The sequence below is a fragment of the Rhea pennata genome, chromosome 4, assembly GCF_028389875.1.
Source record: "Rhea pennata isolate bPtePen1 chromosome 4, bPtePen1.pri, whole genome shotgun sequence".
Classification (NCBI taxonomy): domain Eukaryota; kingdom Metazoa; phylum Chordata; class Aves; order Rheiformes; family Rheidae; genus Rhea; species Rhea pennata.
In genome coordinates this window covers 61,825,868-61,844,360 of record NC_084666.1, presented here as the reverse complement: position 1 = coordinate 61,844,360, position 18,493 = coordinate 61,825,868, and the positions used below count along the sequence as shown (strand labels likewise).

Here is an 18,493-nt window from a genome sequence, read left to right as displayed (position 1 = left end):
CCTCTACTTCCATAGAAAAAACTGGAAGTCACTCATTCTAGCATAAATTCTTTTAAAGTGCATTTAACAGATAACAATTAGAGCTGGCCAAAAGCAAGAATCTGCTGAAAGTTTGTGTTGGTATGTAGGTGTGTGTATAAAAAGTTCTGAAAATCAAACCAGAAGACATGGATGCTCATGAAAATAGACATTAATTATAGTTTTACTATTAATGTTTCCTAGTAATCTGGAGATGGCAGAATAGTAAACATCTGCATAAATATCCCCATCTTGTATAAAGATCAATGTGTCAAATTTTGCGTTGGGAGATAAAATTGAGGTTGCCTTTTTTGTAAACTTCCTTTCATTATCTAAAGTTCAAATCCTTATAAGATACAGTTACTGTGTATGTGTTCAATTTAATAGTTGCAATAGCCTGATTTCCAAGCTGTTTGGTAAACTATCTGGGTATTCCTGCTTGTTAAAACATGGGACTCTCCTACATCAAGACCTTGTCACTATAATGAAAATGAGAAGAGAGTAAAGTATAAATTCTTCCTTATGAGAGATGCAGAAATCTGGAGGCCAGGAATAGGAGTTTGAATCTACAATTTCCTATGGCTGCAGCTCATCTGATGGCCTGTTTCAACAGTCAGATCTTAGTGTGATCGCAGCAGGAATCTGCTGATGATTCTGGGGATAATAAAGGGATTATAGATTACTAAAGTCATTTTTCTTTTCTGGGCTACAATCTGAGCTTATGCTACATCAGAAAGACATCAGTTATTCTTAGTTCACATTTTTGGTTTTCAATTGTAATTCATAGACATTCTTTTTAATAAAACTAGTCCAGGGTGGGTAGTATAATTGTGCTTTAATCGTACCCTAAAATATGCCATTATTTAAATTTAATACTTTCCCTAGATTTTGAACACATTTTGTGAAATAATCAACACTTCAGGGGATGGAGTTTGGTGAATCTGGTGTTCTGTAGCTAGAAATGTTTTTATCTCCTCATGTATTACTACTGCCACTGCTTTTTATTTGATAGCTTGTTACTGCTAAATTTTGTCAGTAGTGCTGTCCCTTGGTACACATAAAAGCTCACACAGATCCATCACTTCTAGGCATAACACAGTTCTCTCTTAAACAAAATGTTGTTTAACAGTGCCTCCAAATACAACACAAGGTAGGTAGGAGCAAAGAAAATTTGGTTTCAGATTTTTTTTTTAACTTTACTAGTCATTAAAATGGATGTAAGGAAAACTAAACAAAGCAGATATCTTCACAGAAATTGAACTCTTTTTCAGAGTTAGCAAGAGAGCTGGATTTCACGGAAGAACAAATTCACCAGATCCGAATTGAAAATCCTAATTCGCTTCAAGACCAGAGCCATGCACTCCTGAAATACTGGCTTGAAAGAGATGGGAAACATGCAACAGGTTTGTTTCCAGGAATAGTACATCTGCAATGCCTTCAGCTTGCCAGCTGAGGTGATAGATGTGTGTTACAGTCACAAAAAGAAAGCATGGGTAAAATTTAGGCAACAGAAAGAATGACCATAGGTGTATTTAGGTTTTTTTAAGCTTGTCTGTGTAACATGGCATTTATAAGATTCTGTGTTAGAGAAAATTGTTTAGTCTTGCTCATTTGAAGGGAAAAGGCAAAGCATCTTAGAGCAAAGAGTGGAAAAACTGAGGCCTCTTTTTCCTAAATGAGAAAAAAGTTTGAGGGAATAAAACCATATTTCTAGAGGGAGGGGGAAAAAATGGTCATTCTTATATGCAGCCATTCAGGTAATTTTCAGATTTACATAGCAATGCTTCTAAATGCTTTTGTATTTTATATATGATATTATATTGCTGAATATCCAATATATTTGTTTGATGTGGAAAATAGAAGGAAGAGAGCGTGTGAAATTCTAAACACAGCTACATGGTATCTTTCTAATGCCACAGATACGAATCTTACCCAGTGTCTTACAAAAATCAACCGAATGGATATCGTCCATCTGATGGAGACCAGTGGCATAGACTCCATGCAGGTTCATGGCACTCGCACATACGCAGAAATTGAACAGACAATAGGATTGGACCACAGCGAAGGTAAACATCTCCTGACGCAGAGCCACACGCTGCCCAAGTTCTCTCGTCTGACCAGCAGGTTCTGTTCTGAAATGTGAGGCTAGGATAATCCGGTAACTCTTATGACCGGTTCAGATTTTGAAAGGAGGATAAGAAGGATCAGTGCGAATGTGACATTGCACAAGTCACTGTTTCACCATGTATAAGATGCAGCATTAGAGAATTCTTACAATGCAAATAAAAGAGTGTTTTCAGAAATCAGTTATGCCCAGTTTATTTTTTTTGCTTACACAAATGCTTTCATAACTGTTAACAAGGTTGCATTACGATTGGATCAAAATTTGTAAAAAGAGAGTTTCCCAAAACAGCAACTATTCAGGGGTCTTGAAAACCATTTGCATTCAAGTATCCGTGATATCACTTGCAATTCTGCTATGATGCTGTTGAGTCTCTTAAATGTAAAAGTTTAGTAGACTTGCTTAGTAATTGTACATTAAAGTAACACCTCCAAGTTATGTTAAATAGAATTCTCTTTATCTTACCTTACTTTTACACTTACTTACTTAACTGAATATTGAAATAGTAGCCCAGTAAAATGTTAAATGGCAGCAAACTTCCCCTCTTTAAGATGATTTAGGAATAGAAAGTCGTATTTGTTATAGTTGGCATTCTGATGAAATAACTGATTAGTTTAAGGACATTAACCACCATAGCCTGTTCAAATTCGAAACAAATAGTTAGTTACATTTTTCCTCCAAGTTATTCTTCCAGGTTCAATACGTTCCCAGTGAACGTGGCTAGTAAAGAAAAAGAAAGCATGTAAATTAGCTAGTCCTTGTATCTAGTCCAGTTTGACAAATCCTTTGTCCATACTTGTGTATTTTCTCTGTAAGCTGCTACATAACAAAGGGGGGATGCAGGTGGGGGAGGTCACTCAAACCTACCCCCATAAGAGACAGAGATAATTTTTTCCTTTTAGGATTTTAAATATTTGTGGAGAATGAAGAGGACTTCTTGCATTATAGTAAGACTTGTAATAACACTTCTTATTTCTTTGTTTTTTAAAGGCTTTTCTGCACTGCAAGAAGAACTGTACAGTCCAAGGCATAAGAAAGAAGAAGAACACAGACTATCTAAAGATGGTGACTCATCTGAACACCCTCCTATTGTCTCTGAGGAAGACGTTTCTGTCAGTTATTCTCCTTTTCAGGACAGTACTCCCAGGAGTGAAACAGAAGTATCAATGGCTGAGCTCCTGAAACAAGCACATAAGGAACAAGTACAAGCTGAAATCTCAGGGAAACCCCAAAACGTGTCAGAAAAGCCATTTGCTGCTTCACAACAGGAATATTGGTAAGTGTTAAAAGACCGGAATGAAACCTATGTGGAACAGATCATCCCTGCTCTGTGTAATGAGATGATTTTTTGCTTTTCTCTGAAGCATATGAAGTAGCTATAATTTTCTTCTGATTCTGCATACTAGTTCATGAATTCCTACTATGTGTTTAACTTGCTAATCCATTTGGAAGAAGACTTAAGGATTGTTGGTGGTTCCATTCTTCACTATGAACATAAAGCAATAATCTAATCTAGTATTTATGAGAGAGAAGAGGGATAATATAGAATTTTTTTTTGCAAACTGTGTACATTTTCCATGCATTAGGTGGTAAGTAAGTAATGTTAAACTTAATGGAATTAACAGTACAGGGTCCTTTTTTCAACTTCAGGATGGATTTCTGAATTGAGACAAAGATTTTCCAACTTAATGATTTCTTGCAAAACTTGTAACTGTGTATTGATAAGAACTAGATTTTTTAAAAAACAGATTTCAGATTACAAAGGAATAGAAACAGGCTTCTATACAGTCAAGACCAAAGTACGTACGTACTTAAAGTAACAGCATATGATAATATACAGATTTAGAAGACTTGTACAGGGTAGCTTTGAATTCTGATTTGGGGTGTTGGTGGGGCTGATTTCACTTGAGCTGATAAAGTGGCAGAGAAGATCAAGTTTCTTTCTTCCCCTCATCCCAATCATTGTCTACACTGACCATTAGGCTGTAGGCTAGCAAAATATCAGAGTTTCCCTTCCAAAGAAGTGACTTTCCTGGGAATGATTAGCTTTGATTTTGAGACGCAGCCTGGAAAAGCCATAGTGCAAAACAGTCCAGCAAATATGCTTGTGGGGATTCTTTTGATTAAGATGTGGGCACTCTGGAGTCTTTCCACACAGTGAGAAATTACTGTAGAGTATTTTACTTTGTTTGTAATGTCGTTTTCACTAAATATCATTTTTACGGTTTAATTTCTATCACAAACTACTGAAACATATTATTGCATATATTACTAAGTAACCCCCATAAAAAGTAGGTCCTGCAGTTGGTCTCTCAGCACCTTCAGCTGTATAGCTTGTAATAGGGAGATGTTGACAGTAGTTTGCTCACATCCATGTGCAGTGATCCAGTCCCCTTCCCAAAAAGGCCAGCAGGTATTCTGTAGATTCTGAGGACACAAGTGACAGCCAAGCTCACATAAATCCTTTACAAAGACCAAGTCTTGCAGAATCAGGTGCCATATTTGGATATGCATTTGGATATGCATTTTCTTTAGGCAGGTAGATATGAGGGGTCGTAGCCAGATTGCTCTGTAGTAACTCACTCTCAAAGAGTATCAGTTTTTTGTATACTTTGCCAAAAGGCGTAAGTAACACTAATTGATGCACAGATGTTTCATTTACAGAAATCAAAAATGACTACATTTTAGTTACTTTCCTTGAACTTATAATTCACAGTGTTACAACTCCAGGAACAGAGCAGGCTACAGCACCAGTAACTGGAAAGGCAGCAGGTAGTGCACGGGAAGAATCCAAACATGTCAGTGCAGCAAAGGAAGAGTGTGAAAAACCATACCCACAGCCCCCGTCATCTGCTCAGCGAGGCGACTCTCCCATCGTCCGAGAGCCTGACGACCCCCAGCTCCATCAGGATGACCTCCCGTTGAGGAGAACTAGTCTAGTGATAGTGGAGTCAACTGATGAACCGCCAGAAAAATTTGGAAGTGACTATGAAGAGGAATCTTTAGAAAAGGTAAATATCAATGTTGCCTCAAAGTAAGAGTTTTCTGTCTGACTCGCTCTGTAAGATGGGGTATTTTTAATCAGCCTGATAAATTCTCATCTGCAATTGAGCCTTTTCTCCTTCACTTTATGGTTATCAAGGCTAACATTTGTATGAAAGCTGAAACAAAAAACCCCAAATTCTAAAATGTAGACTGGAATTTTGCTTTTGCTATCCACATTTGTCCTTTGGACAATGTAAGTTATGTCCATGCTTGTGAGAGAGAATTAAATAGTGTAAATAACAGATGCAAGAAAAAAAAAAGTAGTGAAAGCTGAAAAGCAAACGTAATAAAAACCAAAGCAGTAGTGTCAAGAGCTATGAAAAAAGGCAAGACTTGTCGAGAGCAACATGATCTGAAATATACTGTAAACTTAGTGAGATTGAAAAAAGGTAGCTGGATCCACTTTGGAGAAGACCAAGGATGGACTGGAAGGAGAGAACTTGAGAAAGGTGTAGGTGTAGTATGCAAGCAGTAAAGAGAAAGGGAGACTGAAGAGAAGAAAGAAAAAATAAAAAAGAGGTAGGTCATTTTGCTGTGTAAGACAAGGCAACCTTACTGCGTAGATGGTGAGGGGAAGAAGTTCGGAAGAGCAAATAAGAGAGCAAATGGCTTTAAATTCCAAACTGAAATATACCTGGGACGTAAAGCTTTGAGAGAGAAAGGCAAAGAAAGCTGTTTAAAGTGGAAGAAGAGGAGAAGGCATAATTGGATAGGAAATGAATTTTACCAGTGAAGTTAGAGCAGAGAAAGCACAGTTCTCCTCAAGCAGAAATGCTTCCTGTTTTGACATTCAGCTAGAAGCAGAGGTCTCCCTCTGGTATCTCAAAGAAAGGTAGAACATAAAGGTGTAGGATGACTCAGATATTGAAAGATTGGCTACAGTAGGACTCAGTATATGAGGCATTGGTTGCCTAGGAAAAAGACATCCTGGCTGCCCTCAGGGATAATTTGCTTCTTACTACCTATAATTCTTCCACTGAAGTTTATAAAGAAATATATTTATATATTATTTTTCCCACCTTAGACTGTTATGTTTCCTTGGTAGTTCTTTTCAGCTTCTCTTTGCCTCTGAGCAATTAAAATTTTGAATTCTTCTCTATGCTGGAGAGAACCTCAATACTTACTCTTTTTTTTTTTTTTTTTCCTTTCAAACCTGTGCAGTGCCCTGAGTGTTGATTTGTTCTCCTCTAAACTTGTTCAGCCCCAGTGTCTATATGCTGCACTATGCATTACTCAGTATGGAGAACTAAAAGGCTTTCATATGATTTCCTGTGGAATTAATATAGAAACCATACTCAGTACATAGAAATTCCACATATGTTGTTAGTAATACCTTCTAGTACATCTGCAGTGAGGTCATGCAGCATATTTCAGAGCTGGCTCTGACAACCTCCATTAAAAACATCCTTTATCTTTAAAGATTCATCCTTCTCTTTTCAATATGTTAATATTCAGCTAATGTACAGGCAAGCGGCCACAGCTCTTCTTTCCTTCTGCATAAATGTTTCACAGATTAAAAGGTAAGAGGACAAAAGGTAAAAGGTCAAAACCCAAAAAACAGAAATGTTCAGAAGTGGAGATGCTTTTAGATAAAAGCAAGTCAGAACTTGTGAGTATTGCTAGTACCACATACAGCATCAGTAAACAGAGCGTTGCTTCCATGCTTGCAATAGGAACTAGCAGAGGAATTAGGTGAGCTGGAGACCAGCTCAGATGAGGAAGAAATGGTAACTACCAGGGTTGTTCGCCGCCGAGTGATCATTCAGGTACTGAGTGTTGAACTGCTGCATGTGCCAGTGGTGATCATGCCCTGGTAACACTTGCTGGACTGCTGCTGAGACACCCACATGGCTGCTGTTTTTACTTGAACCTGGAATGCTCCCGAATGATGCATGGCCATTAGATAAGCTGTTTCAGTACATTTTATGGGGAAAAGATGATTACAGTAGAATATGTAGCAAGATTAGCAGTTCTGTGAGATGCCTCAGTAGGAGGACAAAGACTTTTCAGCTCTGTATATGGTCTACTAAAACAAATTTGCCTGTCAGTTATGGCATACTAACTTTCCTTTGCTTTATACTTCTCTTAATACATACTAATATTTTTCTAAATATTTATCTACAGAACATATTTTTTCTAATAATTTTCTTTTTTTCATTCTTTAACCAATTTTAAAGTTGCTTATTTAAAGAAATTACACATTAAGTCATTGCTTAATAGAAGTTGTTCTTTGTCATACAGGCTGATAGTATGCCTGAAATACCACCAGAATCAGTCACAGAAGAGCAATATACAGATGAATATGGTCACACAGTGGTAAAGAAGGTATTGTCAGTTTTGCCCCCTGCTACCTTCCTGCTGTTGTATAAAAAGAAAGATAACTCCACATAAATGTTTAATTTTCTTTTGCAAAGGGGCATGATTTTTTAAGAAAAGAGCATGAAAGGAAGTAGAGTTTATACTAATAGGAGATTTCAACACTTGAAAATTTATTTTGACTCTGAAGACCAATCTTTTTTCGATTTATAATTTGCCATGACATTATTTGGCAAGTTTACCACCTTTTTCCCCCCTCAGAAATGTAGAGCAGTGTAGAAATTTCACTATACTTCTTTTAGTTTCATCTAAGAGCATGACTTCTCTCATATTAATCCAATTGCTGGAAGGCTGGATCCACAAGAGTCACCTAAATCCAGATCCTCAAAATTGTTACTCAGTTGTGACTGCACACATTCTTAAATTTCTGTATTTGGGCATATAGTTCAGGTTTTATGGAGCAGAAAATATAGAAATTAGTTACTTCTCTGACAGCCTCATAAAATAAGCATTTTCAGAGCATGTTTAGAAAACTGAATTCTGTACACTGTGGAGGTGGAAGAGGAAGTCCTGTCCTCCTTGCTTTATTTGACACCTCGGTGCTTAGAGAATTGGCCTAGGGCTTGGCAGAGTTGGAATTTGCTGGTGGCAAATTCCAGCTTTTATCAGACCCTCAGCTGGATTACATCTCTCTAGAAGCAGTTCCAATTTGTATTAAATGAAAATAAACAAACCCCATCCTTGCCTCCCTCTACCAAACAACAGATATTCTTGAGTACATTGTACAAGAGTGAGCACTAGTCTTTGACCTGCTGGATGGAGAGGGAAATACTTCTGCCTCTGTGACTGTTGGATACATGAGACAAACAGTCTGATTGCACATGACAGCAAATAAGTTATTGAACAAAGCAGGAGGTAAATGCCTAATGTCATCTTGTCTAAGATGACTAGGTAGCCATATGAGAAAGTAGAGCGTTTTAAGTCAGTCAGTCAGTCACGCAGAAGAGTACATTCTTATTATTCTAGAGAGATTCACTTTATCTTGAACCCTGTAATTCTCTTCTGCTGCTCTTTTTTTGGCTTGCCAATGCCTAAAAAGCCCACACACCAGATTAGTCTCTTAAGTGGCTTGATTCCGGCTCACTAGTTAAGCAGTGGTTAGGGGTAGTCAGCACCATCAGTGTCAACAGTGTTATGTTCAAGTCCTGTTATGAATCTAGTTCTAAGTACTTGATAGCCAAGCTGACAACCACTCGCTCACTTTCAAGTCTTTTAATCTGGTGATCCTTTTGAAAGTGTCAGTCCCAAAGTGTCCTCTAGCAGTTGTGTGGCTGTAAAGTACCTTTTCTCTCTAAGATAGTAAGCCGCTTTTCCTAATAATAACTACTGCTTTAAAGAATAGTTGCAATATGTAAAATATGCTCACAAAATAAGTTAACGGAAGTTTTCCTGTATGGTAGCTTAAGTTGGGCCAATGCATCATCAGTGTCCAGCGTAACTATAGGTGTTTGCAAACATGTATTAAAAGGCTGAAACACTGGACTGTCTATGTAGTTCCATATATTCAGGTCTGAAAAAAAGTGCTCTTGGAGCACTTAATACTGCATGGAGAATAAGAAGGAATAATAAGGTATTGTTAATTCTTCCAACACAAAATCTCTATTTCGTTCTTTCAGGTCACAAGAAAGATCATCCGGCGATATGTTTCTCCAGATGGCATAGAAAAAGAAGAAGTCATAATGCGAGGAACACCACAACAGCCTGTTGAAGTTGAAGAAGGAGATGGCTATTCCAAAGTTGTAAAACGGGTTGTGCTGAAGAGCGACAGTGAACAGTCTGAGGTTAGACCTTCTACTTCCCCTGTGATGGTACAGGGTATCTGAAAGAACAGAGCTTCCTACTCTTGACTATTTTTTCCCCCATTTATGTTGTTCTTGTTACACAATTCCTGTTGAAGTTCAAGACTTCAAGAAGTGCTTGGAAGAGGCATTGTGTTGCTGGCTGATCTTGTTAGAGGCGAAGTACTTTAACAGCGTACCTAGTAACTACATCCTACTCTTGTCAACAAGACTTTTTAGTTTTCTAATTATACTAAAAAAAAAAAGTTCTTGCAGACAGAAAGCTCAAGAAAAAAAAAGAGGGAGGGAAGGCAGGGGAGGGGGGAAGAAGGCCTTTTTTCTGCATATGGAAGTCATAAGACAGATTCAGATTGAATCATTTATGAAAAGTATCAAATTCATAAAGAAAGCAGCTCTGTACTAAGATGGCATATAGATGAATGATGATAAAGAGTCTGATAACAAATACATACTTACCTAATAAGAAAATCAGTATATGTCATAACCAAATGATTCAGTGTTCTCCAAGTTTCTACAAGTAAGCCATTTTAAAACTACAGTTACATTAGATTTAACCCACTGAGGTGTTCTTTGCTTTGGAGAGGTTAAAGAAAAGTATTTCTTCTATGCAGATTTGTAGAGCCAGATAGTTAAAATAAATAAATAAATAATAAATAAATCCCCAAAAGCCCCTAAGCTGAAAAAGTAAGTGCTTTTATGTTTCCGTTTTCCTGCCCTAGTTTCCCATGTAGTCCTACGTGGATACTAGTGTCAACACAATTAAGGTAGTGAGAGAGGCCAAAGCTAGTGAGAGAGGTTGCTTTCAGCAGTATTGAAGTCGAAAGCAACATTTAACAAACTGTCATTAGAAATGCTAGGAACATGATTGCTGTTCTCTCCCACCAGTCCCGTTTACTCATCAGAATTAATTCCCTGGGAGTAAGGTAACACAAATAATATATTCAGCAAAGATTCACAGGAAGAGGTCTACTTGTTACTTGGTATAATTTTCCACTGGCTTTGGCAGGTAAGCCAGTCTGACAGCCCGTGCTGTGGTGCAGGGCTGGTTCAGGTTCCAGATGCAGTTTAGTTGTTGCAGCGTGTCACAGCATTTACTCATCCGAGCAAATTATCTAGGGCTGCTCCTGCAATCTGACCTGGCACTAATCTGACATTGTCTAGTTCTGGGGCTGTACAGCAAGTAACAAAATGCACACTCGCCGTGTTGATGAGTACACACAGAAAGTGAGACATTTCTTACATTGTTGTTCTGTAAGGTAATGATTAAGAAAGCATGATAAGATCACTAAAAGACATAAACTCAGTTTGTATCTGTTCTGTAAATCATACCCAATATAAGATCACTAAAAGACATAAACTCAGTTTGTTCTGTAAATCATACCCAATATACTTCTGTTTTCTGACCCTCCAGGTGACCTTGTCTGAACCTGCTGTTTTGTCTAGTGCCTCCAAATTCCAGTCTGAACCAGTGGAAGGCCGCAAGGTCAGTAAAGTCATAAAGACCACAGTAGTGCAAGGAGAGAGAATGGAGAAACACTTGGGGGATGCAAGCTTAGCTACTGATCTTCCGTCAGCCAAAGAAGACTTTGAAGAGGTAAAAAGGCATTTTAAATACAGATACTAAAAGAAATTTAACAGCACACTTGGGGACAAAGTGTACTCTGCTGAGAGGGTTTTGGTGGTGGAGCATCACTCAGCTACCGAGTATAAACCTCAGTTGTTATATGCAGCCATGCTATGAAAACTTCAGTACCTAAAGTAGGGTTGGGATGGGAAGGTCTGTCATTAAAGAATTGGCTATGAAACATTTTAAGGTTCCAAGAACATGCAGCATTTGACTAAAGTGGAGTAACCACACAAGTGAGTTATATCGTAAAAAAGCCCATACATGGGTTGCAACACATGCAGCTAACTTTAGAAACTAGAACAGTTGAGTGAGTCTGTTCTCTAGAAAAGTCCGTGCATCACAGCAAGTGTTCCATTTGTCCTTGAAAGGAAGAAAGAGCTACCAAGCTATTCAGCACCTTTTCCTGTTTTAATGCTTTTTCTGATCAGCTTAGACATGTCAGTATAGAAAAGTTTTTTTTTCCTACAAGGAATTGATAGCCCTTTAATTTTAATCCATCCATTATCCCTTAAAATAACACATGTGTACAATCTCTTGTCACTTTGAAGGTTCATCCAGAAGAGAGCTTCTGGGCAATATAAGTAACTTAAGTATTATGGTTTTTAATTTGCCAAAATACTGTATAAAAGCATAGATGCAACAATAGCATGAAGCCGTTGATATTACAGAAACCCATATCCAGCCAAATGGAAATAAAAATGTTGTGTTCACCCCCCTTCCTCCTCCCATGAAGTATTAACAGCGGGTATTCTGTGGAACGCTTGCGGGACTCCACTCCTTGGCTCTTCCTTTTCAGTATAGTCTAGGCTCAGAACTATCACCCGCCTATTTCTGTGTACTGTTAGCACTGGAAACAGGCAACTGTTTGGAGACATGGGAGCTAGACAGAGCTCAAGATGACAGTTGAAACAGATATAAAAGATGATGTTTCCTGCAACAGGAAAAGAATTGTTATAAATAGATATAAATGATGAGTTCTGCAAATGTGGTGCTCCAGGCCTTGAGTTGGGCTGTTTAAAAGTTGAAAGTAAAGCGCCAAGATACCTTCCAGTACAATTCCTAGTAACAACGAAACTATCGTACATGAACTGTTACTCAACTACATTTGAGGAAGATTTAAAAGGATACAAACAGCAGGCACATACTTCCAAATTATTCGCGTCCTCATCTTCGAGCATGCTGCGTTTTTAAACATCTCCTCAGCTCTGCCTAGATTTAGTCAAGATTAAGGTATTTAGTAAGATTAGGGTATGAAGAACAATTATCTTCTGTCCTAGGATTTTGTTTTTGTTTTAATTTAGGCTTTGAGCTATACAGGTAACCAAACGAAAGTCCAACTCCCTGCTTTAGTAGAGAAAGAAATCATGAAAGAGGATGGATCAGTTATTAAAAGGTCTGGCTTGGCATGTCAATGAACTGTTACTAGAAAAGGACTAACAAACTCATAATAAACATAAGCAGATTTAAGTGAGTGTTTGAAGTGGAACCACTGTCTGGCAGTATTTGAAGCTTTATTTACAAAGGTACTAAATACTACTACTAACATTTTATTACAGAAAGAGATACAACTACTGGAAGGTCTACATTCAGTTGGAAAGACTAGCTCAATAATGTGTATCACTGCCCAGTTGATCATAGGTGGTGATGTAAAATAACAGATTGTGATTTACAGTTAACAACAACAACAACAAAAAGGATATTTCAAAAATAATTTTATGTAAGATTTGGTTCCATGATCATTTGTGATTTTGAAGTGTTATCAGAATGGATGAGAAGATTCGCATGCACGTGAGAACTGAGCCCCACTAAGAACAAGGTAGGGCAGATAGATGGAAATGAAAACATTTAGCAGTAATAAAATAAGAGCTACTTAGTACAGCAAATATACACACACCTACTGCACACCACTTGAGCTCACGTTACTATGTTACTTACCATACATGCATTTTCTTTTGGGCTGTTTGTATGGATAGTGGCCAGTGTATCAGCATGGTGGAACCAGCGTTAGCATTTGGAAAGAACACACTGACTGACCTGTAGAGGGTCACTTTTAATTTGTTTCTACCTGATTTGTATTTATATTTGGAATAAGCAGTATCCCACCTCATTGAGAGGGAAGCCCTTATAAGCTGCAAACAGCTTATAAGCTGTTTGCTTATAAGTACTGTTTTCAGAGCTACTGTGATGGTGTCACAAGGACAAACCAAGCTGGAAGACTTGCTGACTCATCTACTTTTAGATGAATAAACAGGTGTATCTGTCAAGGCATTCTGCCTGACAGAGGGGTGTTTTGGTCATGCAAGTCAAATAAGAGGCATCAACTGCCTGTTAAAACAGGTTTGTGCATCAAGCTACTCCTGGCTGAGTAATCAGGAATTTCCAAGTATGCTGGCTTCCCTTGTCCTCCCTCACGGAGGCTGACCAAAATTTGGTCTTCTGTAGCAGATGAACTGAGCGACACTTAGCTGTTCTATGATGACTATATTTACTTGCCTGAGCTAAAGAAGGCCTAGGGAGGCTTAAAGTTTTTACTAATAGAGCAAGAGGTTCTGATGAAGTTAGAGAGCAATTACCAGAACATGTCAAGACACTAATTGCCCCAAGTACAGCTTTACTGACAGTCAGAAGCAAGATCTGACTTACTTAGAAGTCTTCAAGACTTCTGAAGAAGCTAAGTTACTAGTATACAAGACAAGTCTGTACATTGAAGCTAAATAGAGAATGTAGGAAGGTCCTGTGTAGATTTCAAGATAAGTTGCATGTCTGTGTGTTACAGCATGTTTTTGTCAGGCATATAAAATAGTATGCTTAGTAAGTATGTACAGATGAACTGTTACTAGTTCACCTTACAAAAGCCAGTTAAAGTGGTTAGCTTTTCATTCAGAGTGCACAAACATATCTAACCGCAGTACTTGGCTTAACTAGTGCTTCCAGCTACAGTTCTTCTCATTTCACTTTGAATGAAGAGCTTTAGAACTGCAAAGGAGTGTCTTTTAAAAGTTTCAGGAGCTGTGGGCTTTAAAAGAAAGCTTTCTATTTCTTTTTCTTTAGGACAACACTGAATAAAGCCAGCACACAGAAGAGGACTGTGATGAAGGACCGGTATGGAAAACACGTTCACATAGAAGAGCTGGAAGACACACCAGAAGCACTACCACAGGATGACCTCCAGCATGACCTCCAGCAGCTTCTTAGGCACTTCTGCAAGGAGGACTGGAAACATGAAGCAAAGTGAGAAGCTGCCACCCCTCAAAGCATCACATAACCACCCATCCAGTATGCAGCACTTATCTTCTCTAGGTGTGACGTGCTTACCTACATAATCACTGGAAGACACTGCCATTTCTACTTGTGCAGATGCAGCAAATTCATTTTATCCCTGCCCTCATATTTGATTTTGGTTATTTTTTTTTTACCCTGTCAGCTGATTTGTGACCAAAGATAGCATCCTTCATTCAGGATGATTTATCCACCGAATCGTCGTCTTTGTGCTCTACTGGGAATTTGTCAGCATCGCCAATTTTTTTATTCCTTTGCTTCTGCACTAGCTTCACGAAATTGCATTTGTCAAGCTGACTTCATCTACAGGCCTCTTCAAGTGACTATGTACATGCATCATTAAAAAAAATAGCAGGGGGATGTTAACATGTAAACTGTATATAGCAAGAGTATTTGGACCTAAAGACTGCAGAGAACACACTGCCTATGACTACAGTTAGCATAATGGAACAAGGTCTAGTGAAACTGCTGAACAGCGATGAATAGAAATATTGTTATCGTATTTGACTGAGAACACAGACCAACTGAGGAAGAAGCACTGCAGATCTCCTGCATCCACAGGACTTCCAGTTTAGGGATCTATTATAGTTAAAGGCTCTAAGAGTCAGGCTAAAAACCTGGAAATTCAGCTGTTTTCATGGAAGTAGCAGCTGACTGTGGCCCTCAATACTTTTAAGACCTTTGGACAGCCACCTAAAGATTTCCAGAAAGAGGAGGGAAAAAAAAAAAAAAAAAGGAAGAAATAAAATACCCAATTAGGTAACCAACTTGCTAGCAGCTATATCTATGGTACAACTGCATATGGTATTAAAATCTTTTAGATCTGGACATGTGGCAGGGTGTATTAAACAATTTAACTACGTAGTTTCCTGTTTTCATCACTGCTTTAGCAAACCACACTGTCTTATTGATGGTACTTCCTGCTGGCCACTGCACTGTAGATAACTATGGGAGAAAGACCTACCCACTATACAAAGAGATTAATTAATTAATTCACCGTGTTTTATCAAGATTGCCTCTTACCCGATACATGCATGTGGCATCTGAAGTCAAAACCAAGCCCTTCTGTAATCATGTCAGCTTGTTAGCCCTCTTAGCACTGAGCGAGCAGTTTTTATCTTTCAATCAAGTAAGTGTTTTTTAAAGAGAAAGTTGCTCACAATCCTTGAAAACCAGTTTCTGTTCATATTTTGTTATCTTTATATATATATATGTATAATATATATATTTCTAAACCAACCCTCTGAAAACCATTATAGCATGTCTGCACTTTTATTTTCAAAAAAGGGAACATAAAGATCTGACACTTTTGGTGTTCTATATCCTAATATTTATTGGTTGAAGCTCTGTAGTGTTTTAGCAAATATGATGCATACATATACACACTTAAAGTGTTTTTAATTAGCTATTTGATGTTTTTTTTTTTTTTTTTTTTTTTTTTTTTAGTAGTGTACTCAGAAAAAGAAAAGCAGTGGAAAATAAATTCTGTCCTATAGGGGTAATACTTACCTGGCCTTTGACTTTTTTTTTTTTTTTTTTAAATGACTCACTCAGTGCTCTGAACAAGGGCACTTTCTTATTAGTGATGCCAAAGAGTGAAAACATCTTGGCTTCTTGCAAGCAAAACAATGCAAGGCATCATGCTAACTCACTTTTGGCAGGCAAATAGAAAACAGGTGTTTTGGCAGCCAAAATGAATGAAATCCATAATGAAACATTTCATAATACATCAGGGCTTTCTTATTGTCAAAAGACAGCACGGGATGATCTTGAAGAACGAGGCTCTAAAGAAACGCATTTCTGTTGTGTTATTTGCGGTGCAGATGATGTTCTGTGTAACAACATAATGGTTATTCACCTCTTATTTTGATTTTTTGCTGTGTTATCAAAGAACTTGAATACTGTGAGAGAAGTGAATTTTAAGTTGATGAATCAGCATCTTGTTCCCATGGTGATAACACTAATTGAATATATCTATGAGGGCATGTATTAGTTAAAGATTAAAAAAAAATACAACACTAACAATACATAGCTGCAATGTGTACAATGGCTGATTTAACTAAATAAAATGTACAAGTGTTAAATGTAGCAATAATGGCTCACTCTCTTTTACTGCCAATACAGCATAGCAGGACCAGCATTCATTTGGGTGCTTCACTTGCCTGTACTTCCTCAGCATCCTTAAGACAGACTTTCTTTCAAAAAGAAGTGTGAATATCTCTGTAGCCAGCTAAGATTTGTTGTTGTTGTTTTTTTAATTCTGCTATTCAGCAATGATTGATTGGTAAGTGTCAGTCCTTATACAATATCATCAGATACATTTTTTTAAAAAACTGCCGTTAATAGCATTTTTAAAGAGTAGCTGTTTTCTAGTTATTTCATTGGACCTGGAAGGGTAGAATTTGCCTTAGAATACGGCCTGGACTGCCTGGCGATTCAATTGCTCTTTTGAATTCCCACATAGGACTACACAGAGTAACTCAACCAGGGGAGAGGCGCAGAATAAAAAGGTAGGATGAAATTCTGTCACATCTTAATCCCTTGCAACACACAGAAAATATGGGGAAGAATTTGTCGCGATGCCCTGTTATAAATCTGTTCCCCTTGTGTTGCCACAGGTGGGTTTCTGACTAGCCTGTCGGGAGCCCTAGCCATAGCATCCACTGCCCCACTGAAGTCAAAGGAGTAGCTAGCCAAGTCCTCCTACCTGCATCACACTACATGCAAAATGGTCTATAATTTAAGCAGTTTCTATCTATTTGCCTCATTTCCAAAATTCAAAGTACTTGAACCTCTTGGATTAAGGGACAAACAGATCCCAACAGACACACGGCGCAACTCCCTGTATGGAGCAGAAAGATGCCTCAGCCCTGAGCAGAGCTTGTGCCCTGTGCCTGGACCATGAAAAATCCGGGAACAAATCAAAGGGCAGCGAGCTGAGACAGCCTCTCTGTGCCGATCACAAGTGCCTGACCAGCCCAGGGCTCTCTTTGAAAACAAACATCCGTTTCCTAGGAGAGGCGGGTGAGGGGAAGCAACAACCAGACACCACCATGACATTGGCCTCCTTGCCTGAAAACAAATAGGAAGTAACTGTGAATGCTTCGATTTGCAAGATAAAACACTCATGTCTTTTCATGTAGGTTTAACTAGGTAACTTTTAGATAAAAAGGCTTTATTTCCTCCACCCGTCAACACCAGAACAAGCATCATTTGTAAGTAAGTAAGTAAGTCAGAGCTAGTGTCTGCAGTAGCAACATGGTGAGCGCTGGGGCGGGGCAGCTGTGATCTGCTTGCTGCAGCATTTGGTTAGGACTCGGCTGCTGGGGAGGGATGGGAGAATGACAACTGGAACATGTATCAGATGCGGCAGACAGATTAAAGTGGTTTTAAAGCCTAGCCTGACTGGTTTCAACTTCATTGTTTGCATTTCCAGTAGAAGTGCTATTTGACTGACAGGCTTGAGAGAGAGCAGTGACATTTGAAAACTTACTTATATTTATATAAAATCTAAAAGTCATAATAGCCCATGACAAGCACAAAGTTAAAAGTGGCAACAATTCAGATCCAGTTAATTTTCTCTCCCACTTCAAGGAAAAAAAGAAAAAAAACCTGTAGATGGAAAATAGAGCATCTAGAACCTTCTTGAAGAAAACCACCACTCAGAACAAAACAGCCTCTCGCATATTAGCAGCCTTTTCATCAGACTATAAAGTTCCATAAATCAGCACAAAAATATGAGCGTTGGTGCGGCCTTTGTAACTGGCCGCTGCCCCCCCCAGCACACCAAGAATGAGGTTGTTATTGTGTGTACGCCCACAACTGCGTCTGTTCAGAGCACTTTAAACATCTCCCACTAGTCCGGCGCTAGCTACCCTGACAGAGCCACGCGTGCACAGAGCCACACTCCAGCCGGAGCTGTTGTGTCGTTATATTGATTAGGTGTCACCGCTTACTTCAGCGAAACAGCGGCAGGCAAGGAAGTAGTTTAACAATCATCATCTCATGCATCTGACCAGTGAACAATAGTAAAAATTCAATTGACTGACATAGTCCATAAAATGAGCATAAGGAAGCAGTGCAAAGAGGCAGGAGCTGCAGGTGCTTTCTGAGTCGTGCTAGCCAGAACGCATTTCTTTCTCTACTAGTCAAGCAACTACATGAGCCAGGAGACCCTGCAGGGCAGGGCTGCAGCAACAATCAGCGACTCATCAGACACACGCGTAA

The 18,493-nt window shown here is 38.6% G+C and overlaps 1 protein-coding gene across 30 annotated transcripts in view; it reads left to right on the top strand.

Moving 5' to 3' along the window:
- The window catches only part of ANK2 (ankyrin 2), a 335,054-nt gene extending 318,693 nt beyond the window's left edge, over nt 1-16,361 (top strand). For 18 of the 30 annotated variants that reach the window (XM_062574102.1, XM_062574106.1, XM_062574099.1 and 15 more), the window contains 10 exons: nt 1,290-1,421; nt 1,938-2,084; nt 3,131-3,416; nt 4,857-5,151; nt 6,859-6,951; nt 7,427-7,510; nt 9,178-9,342; nt 10,772-10,954; nt 12,289-12,380; nt 14,039-16,361. In XM_062574102.1, coding sequence (XP_062430086.1) covers nt 1,290-1,421; nt 1,938-2,084; nt 3,131-3,416; nt 4,857-5,151; nt 6,859-6,951; nt 7,427-7,510; nt 9,178-9,342; nt 10,772-10,954; nt 12,289-12,380; nt 14,039-14,222 — 1,661 coding nt within the window. In that variant the 3' untranslated portion in view covers nt 14,223-16,361. The remainder of the gene's footprint in view (nt 1-1,289; nt 1,422-1,937; nt 2,085-3,130; nt 3,417-4,856; nt 5,152-6,858; nt 6,952-7,426; nt 7,511-9,177; nt 9,343-10,771; nt 10,955-12,288; nt 12,381-14,038) is intronic. The other 12 variants (XM_062574110.1, XM_062574111.1, XM_062574108.1 and 9 more) reach the window with 3 other exon arrangements.
- The last annotated feature ends 2,132 nt before the right edge of the window (nt 16,362-18,493 follow it).